Raw genomic sequence first — 20,790 nt, forward strand, 5'->3', positions numbered from 1 at the left:
GCACCTGTTAAGCCATCACAGTTAATGGTTTGTCAGAATTGGAATTACAGACTCAGTTTTCCCACAAGATTAATAAAATAGACATGTTCTGGAGGAAGATATGGCATCTTAGCCAATACACCTTGCTTCTTTATTTGGATTGGCATTAGTAAGTTTGGCTAGATTGTCCAAACACTGAATTATATCAGTGTTAAGCTTCTTCCCTCCCCTCCCTGTCCAAGCGTATAAGTTAGAACATCGGCACCATATTCAACAATACTGGTTAAAAAATGTTCAAATACAGGGCGGCTTTGCTTGGAGTTGTTTCTTACTTGGTATCAGAAGTTTGGTAGGAACCTTAACTGGGAAAGTATTTTAATTCCTGAGACGGTAAGTTGTTTACTTGACAGTTCTGGTATTCAGTCTACTTTCTCCATTTTCAAGATGTTGCAGCACTTTATGTGATCATGCATTTAAAATCTGAACAATTAATGTTTATTATTTTAGTTCATGATATTTCAGAAAGTCGAGACTTGATTGAAAATCTATTGTCATTTACTAGTATGTGGTGTACTTATTCAAACTATTGGCCTGGGATTGTGAGGGTATATAGATTTTGATGTTTTCCCAGTTGGCAGGCTCTGATGGCGGCAGTTACCCACATTCCTAATAAATACAGGAGTGGCCCGGAGGGCCTTTTTACCTCTGAGTGAAAGTAGCGGCCTGTTTATATGTTTAGTTATAGTGGAGTAGCTTGGAAATGAGAGAAAAATCTAGTCTAAGAGGATACCGATCCTGACTCTGGCCATGTTATTTTGGCTTTATCTAGTCTAGACCTTGAATGATTACTAAGGATGTCTTTCCTCACCTGAAAGCACCAAAAATAAAGATGGCCAGACATGGAGTAAAGCGTGGTCATTAGCGAAGGGATTGTGTGCTTCCATTTTGAATCCTCTATTAACTGTAGACCAGTGGTATATGATGTGCACTTAACAAATGTTCAAGGACCAAACCTTTGGTTACGCTACAACCTATCCAGCATTTAACCATTGATTTTGGCTTTTAATGTAGAGTAAAGACATACTAAGGTGATTGAGGACAGTTGGAATAGTTCATTTTTAAAAACGTAGGTTCTGTTGGATTTATTTCTTGAAAGAATTAAACCATATTTTTCTGTTGTTTTGAAAGCATTCCCAACTGGCATTAATATATTTTTAATATTGATCAATTAATGCCTGCATATGAGACTATTAATTTGAAACTTCACAACAGCTTCTAAGGCACTTTTTAAGCACTTATTTTAAGTGAAGCTTTCAGTGGTGAAGGTACAAACCAAAGACTAAAACAAGCATTTTGTTTCCTTTACTCCTTCCTCCTCCAGGGCAAGGAGCAGGAATTGGCACGGTTAACAAGCAGTTGGAGTGTGAGCTGCCTGGTTTGCTTTTGTTTAGCCCAAAGTACTCTAAACATGATTTAAAATTTTTCTTGATGACTCATGGTCAGCTTTTTTATGCACATCAGTTATTTCAGTGTTGAAATATAATGACGCACTTAAGAAGTGTAGGCTGAGTGCTGGTGGCTCGTAACTGTTTTAAAAGTCAGATTTCAACCTGTGGACCTTTCCCCCAGAAAAAGCCAGGGGCACTGAAATGTACATGTCATTTCAGGGACTCACTGGATACTTTTAAGTGCATCTTTGGATCCCAGTTTAGTGTTTAAATTTTGGGGACTTCTTTTTATGATTTCTGCCTGATCCTTTTATATCACTATTAACCACGGATTGTCATTAAAATCCCTGTCTAGAACAGTCGTTTTTCTGCTTATTGGTTATTGGCCTGGAAATCAGATAAGAAGCTTGTTAGAAGTTTTTACAACTTGGTGTACACTGGCCCAAAGTAGGAGCCTCAGGGATTTTCTTTTGAGAAAAGTTCTCGGTTTTCTAGACATGACCTTTATTTAAGTTGCTCAGAGCACCCTTCCCCCTTTCATTTCCCCTTGTGATTTCTGTCTGTCCTAGTTAAGGACTTCTTAAGGACAGAGTGTGTCTGATCCTTAACTTTGTAAGCATTAAGGTATTTGTCAGTTGCCCAGGACCTGGTAATTGACATTTCATTGAACATGTATAATGCTGGTTTCTAAACATCATGCTCCCAGTCTCTTGATTTATAACAAGGATCAGTAAACTTTTTTTTATGTGTGAGGGCCCAGTTAAGATAGTAAATGTCAATGTTTTAGGCATGTGGGCCTGACAGTCTCTGTTACAACAGTTCAGCCATCGTAAGTACAAAGGCCTACTGTGGGCAAAAAGGGAATGAATGAACATGGCTGTGTGCCAATAAAATTTTATTTACTGTCAGTGAAATTTGAATTCTGTGTCATTTCTATGTGTCATGAAATGTGCATTTGATACCCTCTACCCCAATCCCAAACCGTTTAATATGTGAAAACCATTCTTAGCTCAGGGGCAGGACAGAAACAGCCCTGGCCTCTGATTGACAGTGAGACACAGCCTGACCTGGTCACCGGATTGTCTCTGTTAGGGTTCAGTTTCCTTTCTGGCAGGAACCTGAAATCAGAAGTTGAAATCAGGAGTGTGATACATATGGAGGGAGTTGGCTAGTGTGAGGACTGAGGCTTCTAACCCTTTGGTCCCAGGGTCCCCTTCGAGGATAGGGTGTGTAACACGGACCCGGTGTGCCTAGGAAAGAAAGCGCACTGGGTAGTTGCACCGCCAAGGGGGCCAGGCCAAGGAGCCCTGCGTAAGGGGATATGTGTTATAAACCAGTTTCCTGCGGAGGGAGATAACCTCTCTCCAGGTAGGGTGTGTGTGCCCATCAGAAGTTGGTGCCTGCTGCTCAGGGGACTCGCCCGTGACAGTGTTCAGGAACTTCTGGCTACGCACTCCTCCAGCTCCACAGGCAGCCTGGCTTTTGCAACCCTCGTCACATCAGCTTGCCAGGAAACCGTGTTTGCATTTCCAAGTTCACAGACTGTTGTTCACTGATTACATTTTAGTTGTCTGCTCCCCGACAACAAGGCAGGGCATGGCTTTCATCTTCTAGATAACTTCTTTCTAAATCCTAGTAGGCCTCCAGGTGGAGGAAGCCAAGGTGCAGGCACCCAGGTGCCCACCCACCTTGGGGGCTGGTCTTTGGTTTGGGGATTGGCTTTGCCCTAGACCTGAGTCTTTACTCATGCTGCTTCACCTCTCCAGAATTCAGTGCACTTGTCTTTAAAATTCGGAAAGGTAGGTTTAATTATCCTTGAAATGTGCTTTAGCACCACAATTCTGACTTTATGGGCTTCTTTTGGGAAGTTTTCCTGTAGATACAATCCGTGGGGTAGACTCATCAGCTTTAAACACAGAGAATATTTCCCAGACCTTGCTGCTGAGTTTGAGTCCATCTTGTGCTTCTGTTTCCATGAACATAACAAGATTTGTGCATTGTGATGACGTGTTTCCTTTCATACGTAACTCAGATGGTGTATAAATGCAATTTTTGTTCAGTGTGCCATCTAGGTCTTTCAGTTCATACACCGGGAGACTTTTTTTTTTTTTTTTTTGACAGTACTTTAAAATTTTTGGAGACTTAACATTGTTAGTGGTAACTGATAGTTTTTGACACCCGGCTATAATCAAGGAACAAAGTTCCTCAAAACAGCTGCATTTCAATCTGTGTGCAGTGTAATTGTCATTAGCTGGTTGAATCTGGTTTCCGCAGAAGCTGCTTTGTATATCCTGTATAAGAACATCTGGTTTGAACATTTTAAAATCTTTTAAAATTCCCCTGTAGACACTTTGCATTTATTGACTTATTCTTCCAAGGGTGGAATAGGGGTTGTAGATGCCTTTCCTATCCTTACCCTTAACTATGTTCATTCAGAAACCATCTCCTCTGAACACTTAGTTTTTTTTAAAGTGTTATTTTTGTTGTTAATTCTCACCTGAGGATATTTTTCCATTGAGTTTTAGAGAGAGAGGAAATGGGGCGAGGGTGGGAAGGAGAGAAACATTAATGTCAGAGAGACATATTGATTGGTTGCCTCCCGCATGCACCCCAACCGGGGCTGGGGATCGAGCCTGCAACTGAGGTACATGCCCGAGGTACCTGAGACCCTTCAGTCTGTGGCCTGATGCTCTGTCCACTGAGACAAACGGGCTAGGGCTAAAGTGTTTTTTTTTTCAGTTAACTTTTAGTTTCCAGATGTGTATACATGCGTTATGTAAATTAGAACTTGGTTCAGAGACTCCAACACAGAATGGAACACAAACTTCTGATTTCAGTGAAATGCTTTAGAAAAGACTTTATTTTCATTTATTTTGAAGAAATTGGTCTTACCAGGTAAATGGTCAAAAAAGTGTGCAAGGAGGCAGTAGGACTATATCTCTCCTATGAATTCTGGCAGAGTGGGAGCACTGTGTATTAAGCAGCATTCTGAAGTCTTGTCTGGATTGTTGAAAAAATGACCTAATATGGGTGGAAGAAATGGTGGTTGGTAGTCAACTCTAGAACATAGCTTTTTTACGTTTATTTTTCCTCCCAAATAGTACTACTCTTAAAATGTATAAGAAGTTGAGTGTTTATTCTTTAAAGGTAGTTTATATCCTAGTTTTCCAGTCTGGTTAGTTTTTCTATTCTTATGACAGACATTTCTAGTGACTTGCTTCTGGCATTGGCTATTCTTATATTTTGAAAACTTTTGCTTTTGAACTACATAATGAATGGCTGATAGTAGCATTTTACAGCCTTATCCTATTACCTTTTCAATTTTTTTCCCTTCTGCACTGTTCCATCGGGTATTCTTTTGAAGCAAGACAAGCCTTTGATACCCATCTCAGGAAGGAGGTGGAATATATACTTTATTGATGGCTGTTCATTTTAGGCTGGTGCCTTGCATGGGGCCAAGAAGCTGTGCCCCAGGGTCTTCTCCATGTGGAGAGGAGCAGGGAGGAAAGGTTTTGGATTTTAAATCTTTACTATTATAAGTGTAGCACAGGATCATGGTAACAAAGAAAAATTTTATAATGATCATAACGAGATGTAAAAGTTCCCAACCCATTCTATCTAGAACACTTTGGTCATATTTCTCAACGATTAAACACTATTAGCCTTTATGATCTTCCAGTAATTTTTCATGATTATGCAAGCAATTGGTGTACGTATTCTCTTCCCTCCTCCCTTTTATGGATAAATTAACCTATATTATATTTCAGGTCCTCCCCCTCTGCCCTGCCCCCCTGCAGTTTGCCTGTGTTCTTTCTTAATATGTCTTTGGCATCTTTCCATATCTGAGCATATAAACCTAACAGAAAGGATTCTGAGTACATGAAACTAGGAATGGAAACTCCAGCTTGGAAGCCTTGGTGACTGCCTTCATCGTTTGGGTGTGAATGCATTTATTTTTCTGTCCAGGAAAGTAAACAAACAAACAAAAAACATTCCAAATACAAATGATTAGAATGTTTGTAGCTGCTTTTCAGTTGTTGACTCTGATTGAGTCAACAATTACAGAGGCCTGGGAGGGGTTAATAGATTGTTTTGGGCACATAAGCAGGAATTGGATTATTTATAAATTGGCAGACAGTGGCTGCTTGTGATTCATTTAAAACCACTCAAATTTATGAATTCCTTAAAATCTTGAAAAACACTTTTATTGACTTTTAAAGTCTGAGTTTCAAAATAATTTATGAAGAATTTACAGTTAATTAATGATAGTACTTGGCTTTCTTAGTAATGTTTATAGGAGTAAATGTTGTAGTTATGATTATCTGGTCAGTTTTTAAAATACTTGCTGTTTGGGGAGAGATGGTTATTTATTGCTAACATAGACTCTTTTCAGCTGAATATTTTCAAGTGTGACAACTTTGCAAAGGCTTATGATAGTAGCTTGGGCAGCATTTTCCTTAAACAAATTTTGATGTATGACATAAAGGACACATTTTTTAAAGTTCCATTTGTGGGGGGTTTGAAATATTTAGACAAGGTTAAAACTTTTAACAGTTAAGGTCTAAGCAGTTTGTCAGTTAAATCAAATCTATATTACTGTTTTTAAAAAATGTTTTCATTGATTTCCGAGAAGAGGAAGGAAGAGGGGGAGAGAGATAGACACATCATTGATGGGCTGCCTCCTGCACGCCACCTACTGGGGATTGAGCCTGAAACCTGGGCATGTAGCTTGACTGGGAATCAATTGGTGACCTCCCTGTGCAAGGAAGAACACTCAAACTACTGTGCCACTCCAATTGGATATAAATCCTTTGATTGAAGTGAGAAATCTGGGTTTGAATTATAGCCACATTAATATTTTTAGACTCTGGGAGCATATGAATTAGATAATGTTGCCAATTTGAAAACTTCTATCTAGGCAGTTAATATTTGTTTTAAAATTGAGCTAAGAGCCCTGCTGGAGTGGCTCAGTGGTTGAGTGTTGACCTATGAACCAGGAGGTCATGGTTTGGGTTTGATTCCCGATCAGGGCACATGCCCGGATTGCGAACTTGATCCCCAGTAGGGCATGTGCAGGAGACAGCCTGGTCAGTGATTCTCTCTCATCATTGATGTTTCTATCTCTTTCCTTTTCCCTTCCTCTCTGAAATCAATAAAAATATATTAAAAAAAAAAAACAACAAAAAACAACAGGTAAGAAATCATCTGGATTTCCTTCACATTCACTTAGGGCCAGGAAATTACTGTGAAGTATTGGTCATTGCATTTGGGTACTTTGGTATACTGAGTACTGCATACTCCGTACGGGATAGAAGGTGACCTATTATGAAAATGTAAATCTTTTTTTCATTAGGGTGGATATGTTATGATCAACAACTTAGGAATCAAATTACCAATTACATAGTGTTTAAAGATAGTATTCAAATTGTGTGAACTTAGCAAACAAACAGAAAGGAGTAGTTCATTACAAAATACTTTATGTGTAAGACCCCTTTGGTGACTGAAAATACATTCCTTAATATTTTTATATTATACATTTTCTAAATACATTTTTAAATACTGCATTTAAAACATATTTTTATTGATTTCTAAGCGGGAGAGAGAGATAGAAACACCAATGATGAGAGATAATCATTGATCAGCTGCCTCTTGCATGTCCCCTACTGGGGATCGAGCCTGCAACCTGGGCTTGTGCCCTGATGGGGAATGGAATGGTGACCTCCTGGTGTATAGGTCAATGCTTAACCACGGAGCCACGCCAGCTGGGCTGAATATACTACATTTAGGTATTAGATTAACTTTCACAAAGCATGGAAGGACACCAATAAATTTAAAAGTAATTTAATGGAAGTTACTCCAGTTAAAGGTCAATTAGATATTAAAGTGAAAGCTTCTCAAATTCCATAAAGCCTGTGAGCACTGGGTACAGTTCATGTACGGGAATTCAGTCGTTCATCCAGAGGTTATTGTGATGCCCAGCACTGCATTAGGGGATAATCCAGAAATATAAGAGGTCTTTAACTGAACCTTCTTGAACTTCTTGAGAGTGAAATAAATAAGAATGGAAACAGTAGATAAAATTGATATTTTGAGGAAGAAGCTAGCCTTTCTGAGTATGAGCCATAAAATAATTAAAATCACTAGGGTATAATTCTTATTACAGCTGTAGAGTTTATGGCCGGATAAGTGGTCCCTGTTCAGCCACAGTAATTCTGGTAACTGGACAAGTTTGTTTTCCTCAAATGGGTCCCTCTTTCCCAGGAAAAGCGTTGAATAAACATCCTCAAAATCTTAATCATCTTATTCTTCTGTGAAAGCCCTTCTCTCCTTGTCCCTGTGAGTTCATTTCTCATTCTTTCTTAGAGTCACATACCAGTCATGCCTCCCTGGGACCACACCCTGGTCACTGAACTTGTTCCCTTACAAATTCCTGAACCACCTTCGGGATGGGTTCCTGCAGCTAATGGCTGCTCTTAGTGCTGGTGTCTCTCTCTTCCCCCCACAAAGGAAACCTCAATTTCAAGGTTGTCAGGTACATTGCTACCTAATGGACAGGTCCCATGTCCCACCAAAATCAATGAACGGTAATCCGGTAACCTTTAGCAGCGGCCACATTGAAGTTGCTGGTCTAGTTGTGTGCTTGCTGCGTCTCCCTGTGGACCATCCGTATGTTGTTCACTGTGTCTCTGGCATCAAATTCCATGCATGTTTAATTGGATTAATATTAGCTGATCCACTACTGCATTTTAACTGAGTGACAGAAGAGACTGAAAGAGAGTGATCTGCATGTAATATTGAGGCTTGGGCCAGTGAGGGGAGGAGCCTGCTTCCTGAGCAGGTGCTGCTCTGAGCAGCAGCCACCACACCTCCCCGCTGTCTTGGCATGTCCCTCTTTGCAGTGGGTAGGTGAGGAGGAAAGGGCAGAGGGACCGCATTAGCAGAGGCTTGAGAACAGCGGAGGAGGTGTCTCCAGGGCTGGGGCTGAGAACAGAGGAGGAGGTGTCTCCAGGGCAGAGGCCTGGCCCAGCCAAGGTAAGCTGGTCATGTTGGGAGAGAGGCTTGGGCAGAGCTGAAGGGCCAGGTGGCAGGAGACCTCTGTGTTCTGCCTGGACCTGTTTGCATTGTGGAGCAAAGGGAGAGGTTGGCTTGGAGCACGGCTCGATGAGGTCACCTCAGAGGGAAGATTAGTTTTTAGAATAATTGGAAAGGGTAAGAAACTGTAGACACCAAGACTGGAAGGGTGGTGCTTTAAGCAATGTAGGTATAGGTGGTTGATGACAAACCTCTGGGGCAGTGGACTTGAAGAATTCATACATTGTGAATCGACAAGCCTTGGCAATTGAGCATAGGATAAGAAGGGATGTGTATTAGTACAGAAATGAACAAATAGTAAGGTTCTTAGTGCGAAGAGGCTGCCCAGAGCAATATGCTAGGTTGGATACATGTTGTTAAATGTGGTAGTGCTTTTGCCCAAAATGGTGTGCTTCCTCTTCCAGTTCCCTCCCCTTTGTTCTTCCCAACTTTGCTCAGAATCCTTCCTGTCTCCATCATCCTCTGTCCCACACAGCGTGCGTTGACCACTGTCAGGCACTGACCGTACTGAGCTCCTGTGGCCGTGCCTGTGTCCTTAGCTGCACCAGAGCTGCACGAGGTCGGGACGCTCACTTTCCTCTAAAGCCTCCTAATAGCCCAGGGATTCACGTGCTTGTGGGTCATCCTCTTGCAGCTATCTCTGGAGTGTTGAGAGTAACCCCGTGATTGATTATTACTTAAACTATTACCATCCAGATAATAGTCAGCCATTGCCTTAAAAGAGGCAGCAAGGTAGTGATGCAGGGGCCCTCTGCTCTCTCCCACTGGCTTATTGCACAGCTGTTTGTAGCATTCAACCACTGTATTGTGTTTCCTTAAGATAGTTACATGTATTTTGACTTCTTGAGGTAGTAAGTAACCCCAGGTGAGATACAGCAGCCTGATGTCAGTGCTTAAGTACTCTAGAGCCACCAAAGAGGAATTGTGCCCAGCACTCACCCCATCACCTCTTGGGGTTCCCTACAGAAGTACATTATGGTTCTCAACTCCATCACTCAAGATCTTTCAGGGCAGACGAAAATGGAATTCATTAGAAGAAAAGTACTATTGTCACTCTTCTTTACTTGCATAATCTTGCTTGAGAGTGTTGATGTGTGTTTAGGAGAAGAGTAGCATTGCTTTTGGGCGGTGCTTGCCTTTTTCATTTAGTGAGTGACTGTTGAGTAAGTGCTTTCCCTGGTTTGGGAGGAGGAAGGCATTTTGATGCAAAAAGGTTCTTCATTCTCTATGTTCTCCTATGTAGGTGCATTTAAGTTGTCTGCATCAATGAAGATGTGTAATAAGCCTTTGTTTTCCTGTTTGTCGCTGGGTGGTTTGAGGGGCCTTCTCAGCCTCCCACTCCTCCTCTCCACAGTTCTCACACCAGCTCAGGAGGTGGGAACTGCATTCTTCCCACTGTGTTCTGCTGCTTCACACTGTTACTTTAAGGAATTCCTCTTTTGGTAGCACTTTATAGTTGTTCTTTTGTTTTTTCTTTTTAAACTCGCTTATAATGTAGGCTCTGGGAGCTGCAGCCCTTGGGATGAGTGCTCCGTTCTCTCCCTTTCCTCCTTGTACTGCCTCCTGTGGGGTCCAGGGGGAGCAGGGTGTCACTGTGTAGTGACAGGGCCAGAAGATGAGCATTTTGAGTGGGGAGTGGGCCACGGGTGTTTGTGGGCCGTGGATGACTTTGACTTCAGTGAGCCTGCCCCAGGCCCAGTTGTAGGTGGCTGGGTATTAGTTATGGGTGATTGGGACTCTGAAAGGGGGTGGGAGGGTTTAGGACTGTGACCCTGCCCCCCAGGATGAAACCCTAGCCCATTGGTCGGCAAACTGGCTCGTGAGCCGCGGTTTGCCGCTCTGTTGACTAATGAGTTTGCCGACCACTGGACTAGACTAAATGTTACCCTGTAGTTGGAAGCTGTGAGGATTAGGCAGTTGTGGCATATTGTGTGCAAAGAGGTAAAGGGTAGTATATGACAGTGGTCGGCAAACTCATTAGTCAACAGAGCAGCAAACCGCGGCTCGCAAGCCGCATGTGGCTTGTGAGCCACAGTTTGCCGACCACTGCCCTAGCCCATAAGATAACTCATGACCCAGATCAGGACTCATGTCCTGGCTCTGTAAATTCTTTCAATGTTTTTTGAAGAACCCATTGGCAAACAAATATCCACACATCTTAACTGGGGTAGTGTCTCAGAAAGAAAATATAAAATATTGGAATTAGAGATTAGGGGCCTGAATATTCGTGTGAATTGCATAGGTCTATTTTGCAGGTGGAAACGGCCATCCTGTGATCATTTCTGCTTTTTTAAAAAAATATATATTTTATTGATTTTTTTTTTTTTTTACAGAGAGGAAGGGAGAGGGATAGAGAGTCAGAAACATCGATGAGAGAGAAACATCGATCAGCTGCCTCCTGCACATCTCCCACTGGGGATGTGCCCGCAACCAAGGTACATGCCCTTGACCAGAATCGAACCTGGGACCTTTCAGTCCGCAGGCCGACGCTCTATCCACTGAGCCAAACCGGTTAGGGCTCTGCTTGTTTTACAGGTCCGTTTAGAGAAGAGCTCTGGGTTTTTCTCTTGGGTCTTGTACTAGCACAGTAGTTCTCCATACCATCTGTGTCCACACTCCTGTTCACACCACATTCTGATGCTGTGGTTCCCTGTGACTCAAAAGCCCTCCTCCCTTCCTGCGAATCATTGATCTGCAGTAAGATCAGGGCCCTGAGGATACGTCAAGGTGATCAATAATTGTAGTTTGGGAAAGTTTTCGGGTAGTTGCTCTGTGAGTCCATCTAAGTTCAGTGACCAGCCATTGAGGCTCCATCCATGGCCCTTTCTCCTAAATGCAGCCTTCCTCTTACCCGATGGGGCTGAGGCCTGTTATCACCCGTGTCTCAAAGGAGCTGGCACAGTGGGCTGGGTGTCTGTACAGCTGATTTCTCAGTGTGCTGCGTGAGGTTGGATTCCTGGACCTCTTTTAAGGAGCTGGGGTGAAGTGTAGTGAAATTGGGCTGGATTAGGAGCTCCCCACCCACAGAGTGACCTTTTTTTTTTTTTTTTTTTGCTTCAGTTTCCTAATGTGTCAAGGGGAGGGCTCGAATCAGAATCCTATGGCTGTCTGGTCCCTTCCTGTCCCAGCTGTGTATCGCTGGGGGTTGGAGGTGGCTACCGTAGGCCTTTGCAATCCCACCACCCCATTCGTCTTCTCTAGAATCTAGGTTATTCGGTTTTTAGGGCTGTTTCAGTGAAATCTGCCTGAGAAGCATAATCATGCCCAGTGCAGTGTAAATATTCACACGTTCCGGCACACCGCCCCCCTTCCTAAGACAGGAGCCTGTCTGCAGAGGAAGCACCGTGGTCGTTGCCTGGGTTTTTCCTGCAGCGCTTGCCACTGCCAGCTGAAGAGACTCCTGGAGTAGTTGCCATGCTGTCACAGGAATGAGCGAGGAACCTGGCACCTCTGGGAGACTCCTGATACGTGACTCCCCTGCCCTTCCCCCTCAGTTCTGAACCTGTTCTGTTAATGATTGCACCTAATTATGTATCTTTGGGCTTTTCACTGTTTACCATTCAGATGCTCCTTAGAGCCGATTGTTTGCTTTTGTGTGCTGTAAATCCTGGCTGCCTTCTGAAGCACAACTTGATGATTGTGTGTTATCATCTTGGGTTAAGTGCTGTCTCATTGCTTTGCAGGCTGCCTGCTGTTTCCCGGGGAGATCATGAAACGAGGTCGCCTTCCCAGCAGCAGTGAGGATTCTGACGACAATGGCAGTGAGTCCTGCTTTGTTGTTCTTGGAGCCCACCAGGGTTTGGGGTAGAAACATGATTTTTTAATGTAATGCTTTAAATAGCCGAGGCCCTTGGCCTCCCAGGCAGGTCTCGCCTGTCAGGCAGGTCGTTGAACGCCCAGGCCTGGCGAAGCACCTTGAGTGATACTGCAGGTCTGGAACCACATCTCTCCGCTGCACGGGCATTCCTCAGGCTTCTGTCTGTTACCCAAGGACGAGGAACCCAGTTCCAAGAGTCACTGGCCTGTGTGTTTTTCCTGAACACACTTATGGCACTTCACGTTGCTCTTTATGAGAAGGGAACTTAACCGAAGCCAGTTAATTATTAACCAGTTCAACCCAATACGAAGGGAGACTGAGGACTGCCTGGCAGGATGTGAAGTGTTCAGTACAGTCTGCAGAGGTGGTGAGTCGGTGCCCCTCCCTGGATCTGACGGTGACTGTATTTAATACCGCTGCTGCCCGCACCGCAGCTCGCTGGCATCCTCATGTTTTCACAGTGCAGCTGAGAACCAGAAGTTAGTTGGCTTTCAGGCAGTCAAAATAAATGTCACACAGCGTCTGTGTACTGAGCAGCTAACAGACTGCTCTGGAGCTCCGCTCAGATACCGAGGGAATTTTGTCCCTAGCACAGTGCCTGAGCTCCGGCCCATTAACGGGTGTTTTACGTTAGAGATGACCCACGGGGAACCCGGAAAGAGTGCTCGCTTTCCTGTGTGAGGGCAGAGGTATCGGGCCAGCTCTCTGAGTCAGGTGTATGTAAACTCCAGCTCTGATAGACGACGTCTTGGGCTGTGGCAGAGATGTCTCTGGTGCCCTATGCAAACGGTGAACGCAGGCACGGTTCACAGGAGTGGGGGCCCAAGGGGACCTGGGGAGGAGATGGAGGTTGGGAGGGCAGGGGGCCTGGGGAGGAGGAGGTAGAGCAGGTCCTGAACGATGAAATAATTTTTAGGCGAACGGGATTGTTTTGGTTTTCTGGTCTCCCAGTTTTCAGTAGATTAAAAGCTGCAAATTAGAAAGCAGGGCTTTGCTGCCGTGGGGGCTACACTGATAGCCACAGGGAACGTGGAGAGAGGGGACGAGGAACATAAAAACGTCTTAAACACTGGATTTGGTTGGCACTCTGGTCCAGGCGTGGAGCAGTGGGAAGTAGCGTTGGTGACTGTGGGAGGGGTGTCCGAGTTTGGGGGCACGAGTAAGTTAAGCCGTGACAGCATCAGGAAGCAGCTGAGGGATTGGGACTTGGGGGGCTGTCTGTGGGGACGCTGGCACAGGGAGGAGTGAGTGTGAAAGGAAAGAAAAACCAGGAGCCGGGGCTCCAGAGAGAGGGTTTTCCTTTTATTTCGGGGAGAGCTCTTGAGGGTCTGAGCCCTGGCGCGGGCGTTAAGCCACCTGTCCGCGTCTTCACGATGCCTTCGATGCCTTCTGAGCTTCACGGCCCTCACTGCCTGTGTAATATTTGCTTGGCTTTTTGTTCCTTGAGGCAAAAACATGCTTAGGTAATTTTGTCTGCCCCTCCGTGGTGCCTGTATAGGTGTCCTCGGAACTTACAAGAGCTCAGGAAATGCTCGTGGAGGACACACTTCAGACCTACAGCAGTTTTAAAAATCTGCTTTTTGGTTACAGTTAATCAGAGGAAGGATTCACGAGCGGCCTCCACCCAGCTGTGCCGGGTGGAAGGCTGAGCCCCGTGTCCGTGTTCTGTGGGCAGCAGGTTTCTGCTCACTCTGTCCCCGTCACTGCCTCCGCTCCTCCCCGGAGAGCCCGGCTCACAGAGGTTCTGGAATGTTCCCCCAGAACTAGACCCTCCCCTCTCTGGACTCCAGCTGCCCAATTGGATGGAAATGTTCTAATCCAGTGTAACTGAGGAAGTGAATTTTAAAATTTTATTTAATTTCAATTAATTTCCATTTAAAAAGCCTCGTGTGACTGGACAGTGCAGCTCTGGGCGGGGACCCATCTGCTCCACAGTAACCTCAGCTCAGGCTGGGTTTAAACAACAGAGGCTTATTTTCTCACGGTTCTGGAGGCTAGAAATCCAAGGTCGAGGTGTGGACAGGTTGACTCTCTCCGAGGCCTCTCTCCTTGGCGTGCAGGTGGCTTCCGTCTCGCGTGTCCTCGCATGGCCTTCTGTGCGCGGGCACCCCTGTGTCCGTGTGCCCCAGTGTTCTCTTCTTAAGAGGACACCAGTGAGCTTGGACCAGGGTCCACCCGTAGACCTCATTTAACTTAATCACCCCTTTAAGGCCCTGTCTCCAAATACATCCCATTCTGAGGCACTGAGGGTCTGGCTTCCACTTAGGAATGCTGGGGGACACGATTCAGCCCATAACAGCCATAGAAGACCACATGCTTCATCTAAACATGCATCCCTTCCACCCGCTTCCCAAACTCTGGTTAAAAATGAAGGAGGAGAGTGGCCGAAGCCCCCACTAAAAGTGTGTCCATCAAAAGTAACCTTTCTGGTGACGGGCTATTTTCTTCCTCCTCCTAATGCGCTCATATCCATGTGGGGGCAGAGGGTTCAGGTCGGTGTTTAGAGGGTCCTGGGGGTTAACTAGAGAGACGACCAAGCTGAAAACACCCCAGCGCGCTGCTCCATCCAAGAGTAGGGCTGGACAGGACTGGACGTGGACAGGACAGTGGTTATTGGTAGATGGTGGCAGGTCATCTTTGTCAGGCAGCTGGTTTGGTGTAAAGCAGGCGTTGATGCCTCATGCCGTGCTGTCCATCCAGGCCTAGTGTTGGGCAGTTACGGTGCCTGGTGGTAGTGGTGAGAACCCTGGCATGCCCAGCCTTAGAAAATATGCACGCCACCCACGGAACCACCCCTTTCCCCCTCTCCGAGGGCAGCTCCTCCAAGGCCCCTGTGCACTGGAGCTGCCTGCACTGGAGCCGCCTGTCCTTTGGTGAAGTGAGGTGCCTTCTGCCGCTGCAGTCAGGTCCCCAGGCCTGAGCCCGCCCTCAGCGGATCTGGGCACTTGGAAGAAGGGCTGCTTGCAAGAAGGGCTGGGTCTGCAGTGGCTGCTCTCCAGCCTGCAGCCCTGACAGGATTCTGGCAGCAACTCCAGCCCAGTGCAGAGCATGTCCAAGTGGAGGAGAGGGAGCTGCTGACGTCAGCGTGGGGCCGCAGCACCAGCCACAGCCACACCTCGCCGCTGGCCTCGGGCTGGAGTCGGGTCAGGGAGCAGCAGTGTGGTATTTACCATGGGGAGTGGACGGGCATTTTCTGTGCCAGTGCGGGCCTTCCTCCAGCTGCCGGAGCCTCTCCAGGTGCCCTGGGGGGCCAGCCCTACTCTTGGATGGAGCGGCATCCTTTATGTTTTCAGGCTGCGTCTGTAATTGCTAGGCTCCTGGGATGGGGTGGCCCTGCCAGCCTCTGAAGTTGTGCACTGTGCCAGGGGGTGGCCAGGGAAACAGGCCCTTCATTTCCTGCTTCCCTGCCTAGGATCCTCAGCCCTTAGGGGTTTCTGCAAATGTGCAAATGGGGTCCACCAGCTATTTTCAGTATTTCCAGAACCTAAAGGAGATCTCATTTTATCCGTAATAAAGCTGCAGAGGCTCATCAAGACATCGTGTTCTTGCTTTGGCAGGAATCATGTGTTGCTGGTTATCTCAGGCCAGTTAACAGCTCTGATCAGCATTGTTGTGTTTTTTTCATGTAAAAGTAAGACAAGAATTAAATAGAACATAAAGAAGACTGTTCATTTGGCTAATTTTTTAAACACGCGGGGGCTTTGGCCAGGAGAAGGGAGCCAAGTGTAAGTGGTGTTTTTGGTGTTTTGGTTGTTTTAAAATGTGCCTCTCTCTCAGAGACCCAGAGGGAAATTAAATTGGTTCTTTTATTTTCCAGGAAGAGAGAAGTGTGCTGATAGGTCAGAGTTTTTCCTAAAATTGTGAAGCGAGGCTTCCTTTTTTCTGTCTGATGTCCTCCGTTTCAGGGCTGGGTCCACCTCCCTATGGAAAGCCAGGTGTGGCTGGGGTCGAGCCAGGCACCTCCCAGTGTCCACACCTGTGCCGGCTGGGACACACTCCTGTCTAGTCCAGTTCTGCAGCTGAGCTCGGCTCCACCTCCTGTCATACGAATGGGCAGAAAAGACTGCTGAGTCAGATTCACACCGACTAATGTTGCAGCTGGTAATGCAGGCCGATGGCTGGCAAGCATGAAGCTATGTGGGGGCTGTTCTTCTGGGCTCTCTCCAGCTTACAGGCAGCAGTGAAGGCATCATCGCTTTCAGCGGATGAAACATACTTTCTGTATCACTGCATTTGATGGATTCCCATCCAGTTTTTGATAACTTGTCTTCATTTTCTATGTTGGTCTGGCTGTGCTTGGTCACCCCCACACACGTCTTCGGTGGTTTCTCTTCTGCATGAAAGTGAACTCGGTCTCAGTTCTGCTCCTGTTTGACTGTACCTTTAATTTGTTCCTTTTCCACAGGAGTTTCATCGGGTGACACACCCAGGAGTTGCATAGTTCAGTTGCACGGAAATGTGGGAATTTTGGCTTGAGTACTGCAGAATGTATACCGTACCCATGTCTCCTCAAGGCCCACAGGTGGCTTTGCCCCTTTTCAAACCCAACTTGTGGCTTGACTTTGACATTGATGAAAAGGGTAACAGCTTGGGCTCAAGGAACCACTGGCACAAAGGATCCTGTGCATGGACTAACCTCTGTGGCCCTGGGACTTGGACCTCAGCAGGAGGGCTGGGGGCTGGGAAACAAAGGCATGTGCCAGTTGGTGGAAGGACCCAGTGCACTAAATATGTCGGAACGTGCCTGGGCCAGTTCTTTGAATGTATGTGTTATGCTTCTTGTTTTGGAAGTTGGCAGTGATTTGGATGATGGAGCTGAGCTATGCCGGGGCGGAAGAGCTGGGGTAGGCATGGGGTCAGCCCCTGATAGAAACGGCGGTTGTATCCGAGGCTTGCCTCCTATCATCCCGTTAGAGTGAATAGGCAGTGACTACATTAACTCAGTTACCTTTCCGATAGGAATGTCCATGGCTCTGATTGACTTGCACAGGGCTAGGCTAGCCTTCCCTGGAAGTGACGCATGGGGCCTCTCAGGTTTGCACTGTCCGCTGACGCTGGCTGGCCACTGGACTTCATGCTTGCCGGTCCTAAGCATCTTACCTTGTTAAGCTGGTTTAACAGACTGGAGACACCAGCATGTTGTTTTCTAGTGCCAGACACAGGGACTGAGACCCAGGGTCTGAGACACTGAGACACAGGAGACGCACCACTAGTTCCGAGTCGAGGTTCTTCTGTCATTTGCATTTTGTGGTGTGAACACCCAGACCACCATTCATTCTAATTTCTGAACTTTTCATGCACTGCACAACCTGGGAGGCTCAACACACATGAGCTACTATGTGTGAAAGTCATGTGCAACACGTATTAGGTTTACTCTTGAGGTTTTTTCCTTATTTGAGATCTAGGGCAACTCAGTGTGGCTATTTTTAATATTTCAAAGGAGCACATTTGTACTATCAGAAGGCTGGAGCACACAGGATCTGTCTGTGCCCACGGTATTGCCACCTGCGAGCCTTTGTAACTTTTTAATGGATATTAAAACAAAATAAGACATTTTTTCCATTCATTCTTTACAGTATTTAATATACAATATTGTTACTCTAACAGCATAAGAATTTCTAAAGTTGCTCACATTTGTCACGGAGTGGACTTAGCTTCAGATACTCTCTTATGTGTGGTCAATAAAATAATCACAGACATCATTGCCAGATTAGAGTTCCCAGCTCCTCCTGAAAACAAAAAGAAAATAAAACAAAGTTTTACTTGTCACATTCTTAAATTCAGTCTGCCATTGAATGTTAGCACTCAGAACAAAGCAGGACGCAGCCCCACCCAGTGCGGCCTCAGCACACGGTTTCTGAGAACTAGCCAGTGGCAGGTGTTTGCTGAGATAAGCTCTGTCTCCCTGTCCTTTTAGGGTTTGAAATACTATCATTTCTGGTTTCATAATTTTTCCCATCCAGCATTACCTAGCTTTTTTCCCCCCCAATTACAAAGGGATGCAAATTATTTTTGTTTGGATCATATTCTGGGAGCTTCTTGACCATCTGAGAACCGTCCGGAGAGAGCCTGGCTGAGGGAGGAGGACTGGGCAGGGACGTCAGGACGCTTGTTTGAGTCTCCCGCTGTGGACTTTTTGGGAACCTGTGGATGTCGCTGCATTCTGATCCAGAGGCAGTGGCCCCACCAGGCTGCCTTTACATGTATCATTGCTTAATTTTCCTTGAGCTCAAACCTAACTTGTGATAGGCAAAACGGGAGCGTGTTCTCTGTGCCTGCTGCCTTCAGTTCTGAAGTGACAGGGATGGTTCTCGCTGAGTATGACAGTCCTGAACAACGACAGCACATTCTTGTCCACTTTCAAAAACACCTATTGAGGATCTGCTGTGTCAAGGAGATCAGGAGGAAGAGGCCACCAGCAACAGAGACCTGCAGCTGGCAAGAAGGGTCCACTGGTCTCGTCCCACATTCCCATCTGGAGGGGCTGCAGAGTCTCGGGTTTATGCAAGCCACCGGTGCCAAGTAGAATGGCGCTTTTTCTTTTTCTTTGTTGTTAGTGGATGATAGAAAACCACCAGGTATCTCCTGCCCACATTAAAAGTGGGTACTCTGGCCGAAACCGGTTTGGCTCAGTGGATAGAGCGTCGGCCTGCGGACTGAAAGGTCCCAGGTTCGATTCCGGTCAAGGGCATGTACCTTGGTTGCGGGCACATCCCCAGTAGGAGGTATGCAGGAGGCAGCTGATCGATGTTTCTCTCTCATCGATGTTTCTGGCTCTCTATCCCTCTCCTCTCTCTTCCTCTCTGTAAAATATCAATAAAATATATTTTAAAAAAAAAAGTGGATACTCTGATAAGTTCTGACATGTTTACAGCCATAAAACTCAAGGAAATTCTTCCCACCCACCTTTCCCCTCATCAGATGATCCACTTTCTGTTGCTGGAGATTAGTGTACATTTTTCAGAGTTTTCTGTAAGTGGAGCAATACGCTACAGAATGTCTGGTTTCCTTCACTCGACGTAGTTGTTCCAACATTGTCCACACGGCCTGCCTCAGAAGCTCCTTTCTTGGTGCAGGGTAGTGTTCCACTGTGGATAATACCACCGTTTCTGTATCCATGCTGTCTGTTGGCGCATGGGTGGTAGTTTCTGGGTTTTGGCCTTTATACTTAAGCTAAGAACATTTTTCACATCAGTGATAATTGAAACTTAGCTCCCTCCCCCCAGCCTCACTTTCTATAAAATGGGTTTAACAGGATTAACTTTTACTTCTCTCCCGTCTTATGCATCACGTCCATTAAAAGGAAGAGGAATGGACTGCTTCTGGGTGGACCAGTGTTTCTCTCGGGTAGTATTACTATCAGCGCCTTCGGTTCTCTGTTTTTATTAAAAAGTAAGTGTGGTGCAGACACACACTTGTCAAGGGTAGAGAAGCAGCAGTTTCTGTATGACCGTTATTACTTCAGTTGATCCATGCCAGCAAAGCTGCAGGCTCCTGGGGACACTAACGCTGGAGGGATGCTGACAGATGCCCAAGAAAAGGCAACAAGGTCCCCAACCCACCAATGACAGGAGCGTGCTCTCTGCTTAGCTCTGAAAGGACGGACTCGCCTCCCTCCACCCCATGTGAGGTTTACAGTACAGCAATGGAATGCATGGTCCTTGTTAAATTTCTGGGTTTGTTCCTTTTCATTATAACCCTTCCATAGTAACTCAGAGGAAAGGATCATGCCTTCCTGCCCTAACCTCCCTTTCCCTCCTGAGATCCCCGGGCACCACCTGGAGCTGCTGGCTGGTTCCCTGTCTCCTTTTAGCCCTGAGCCGGCCAAAGGGCATGCAGGACCCCAGGGTGAGAGAGGCCTGTCTAAAGGCATGAGCCACCCAGCACCTTCCTCTCCAGGTTCCTAACTTGGCTTCTGTCTGCTTTTTCCAGTGATGGCAGGATTTGGAACTTCCATAAGTTGGGTTCACCCCAGTAGCCCAGAATATTTCTTTCTACGTGGGTGTGAAATATTCTAGTTCACATTCCCTATTCCTTAAAAAAGCATTTTCTAGACGCTTTACTGAGCGTGGCTACAGGGGCCACCTGTAGGAGGAGGTCTGATTCTGCTGTCCTAGCAGTCGCCCCATTTACAGGCCTCAGAACTGATGAGTGTGGGTGGTGCCAGAGGGAAGCTTGGATCCCCTTCAGTGTCTGTCATCGAAAATCCGATGATAGGCTTATGTGCAGATTCTGTCTCTTAGTGTCCCCAAGGTCTAATGGGCACTTTGGTTCTGTCCCTTATCTCTGGAATATGTACAGATAAGAGCTTCCAGTTTGAGTGACAGTAGAATGGCAGTTCCCTCCGGTTTTGGCTTTGCGGGGAGGGGGGGTGGTTGTTAATTTCTGGGAAATGGTAGGTATGTGTTCAAGGTGGAGGTGAGACATATTGTAGGTGGGGCACCCACAAACAGG

General features: G+C 46.0%; 1 protein-coding gene across 4 annotated transcripts in view; it reads left to right on the plus strand.

The window, feature by feature from the left end:
* Positions 1 to 20,790, plus strand: part of JADE1 (jade family PHD finger 1) — a 51,793-nt gene that overhangs the window by 4,968 nt on the left and 26,035 nt on the right. For all 4 annotated transcript variants that reach the window (XM_080676889.1, XM_080676890.1, XM_080676891.1 and 1 more), the window contains exon 2: positions 12,203 to 12,280. In XM_080676889.1, the coding sequence (XP_080533015.1) occupies positions 12,229 to 12,280 (52 nt within the window). In that variant the 5' untranslated portion in view covers positions 12,203 to 12,228. The remainder of the gene's footprint in view (positions 1 to 12,202; positions 12,281 to 20,790) is intronic.

This window comes from Plecotus auritus, assembly GCF_963455305.1.
Source record: "Plecotus auritus genome assembly, chromosome: 6".
NCBI lineage: Eukaryota > Metazoa > Chordata > Mammalia > Chiroptera > Vespertilionidae > Plecotus > Plecotus auritus.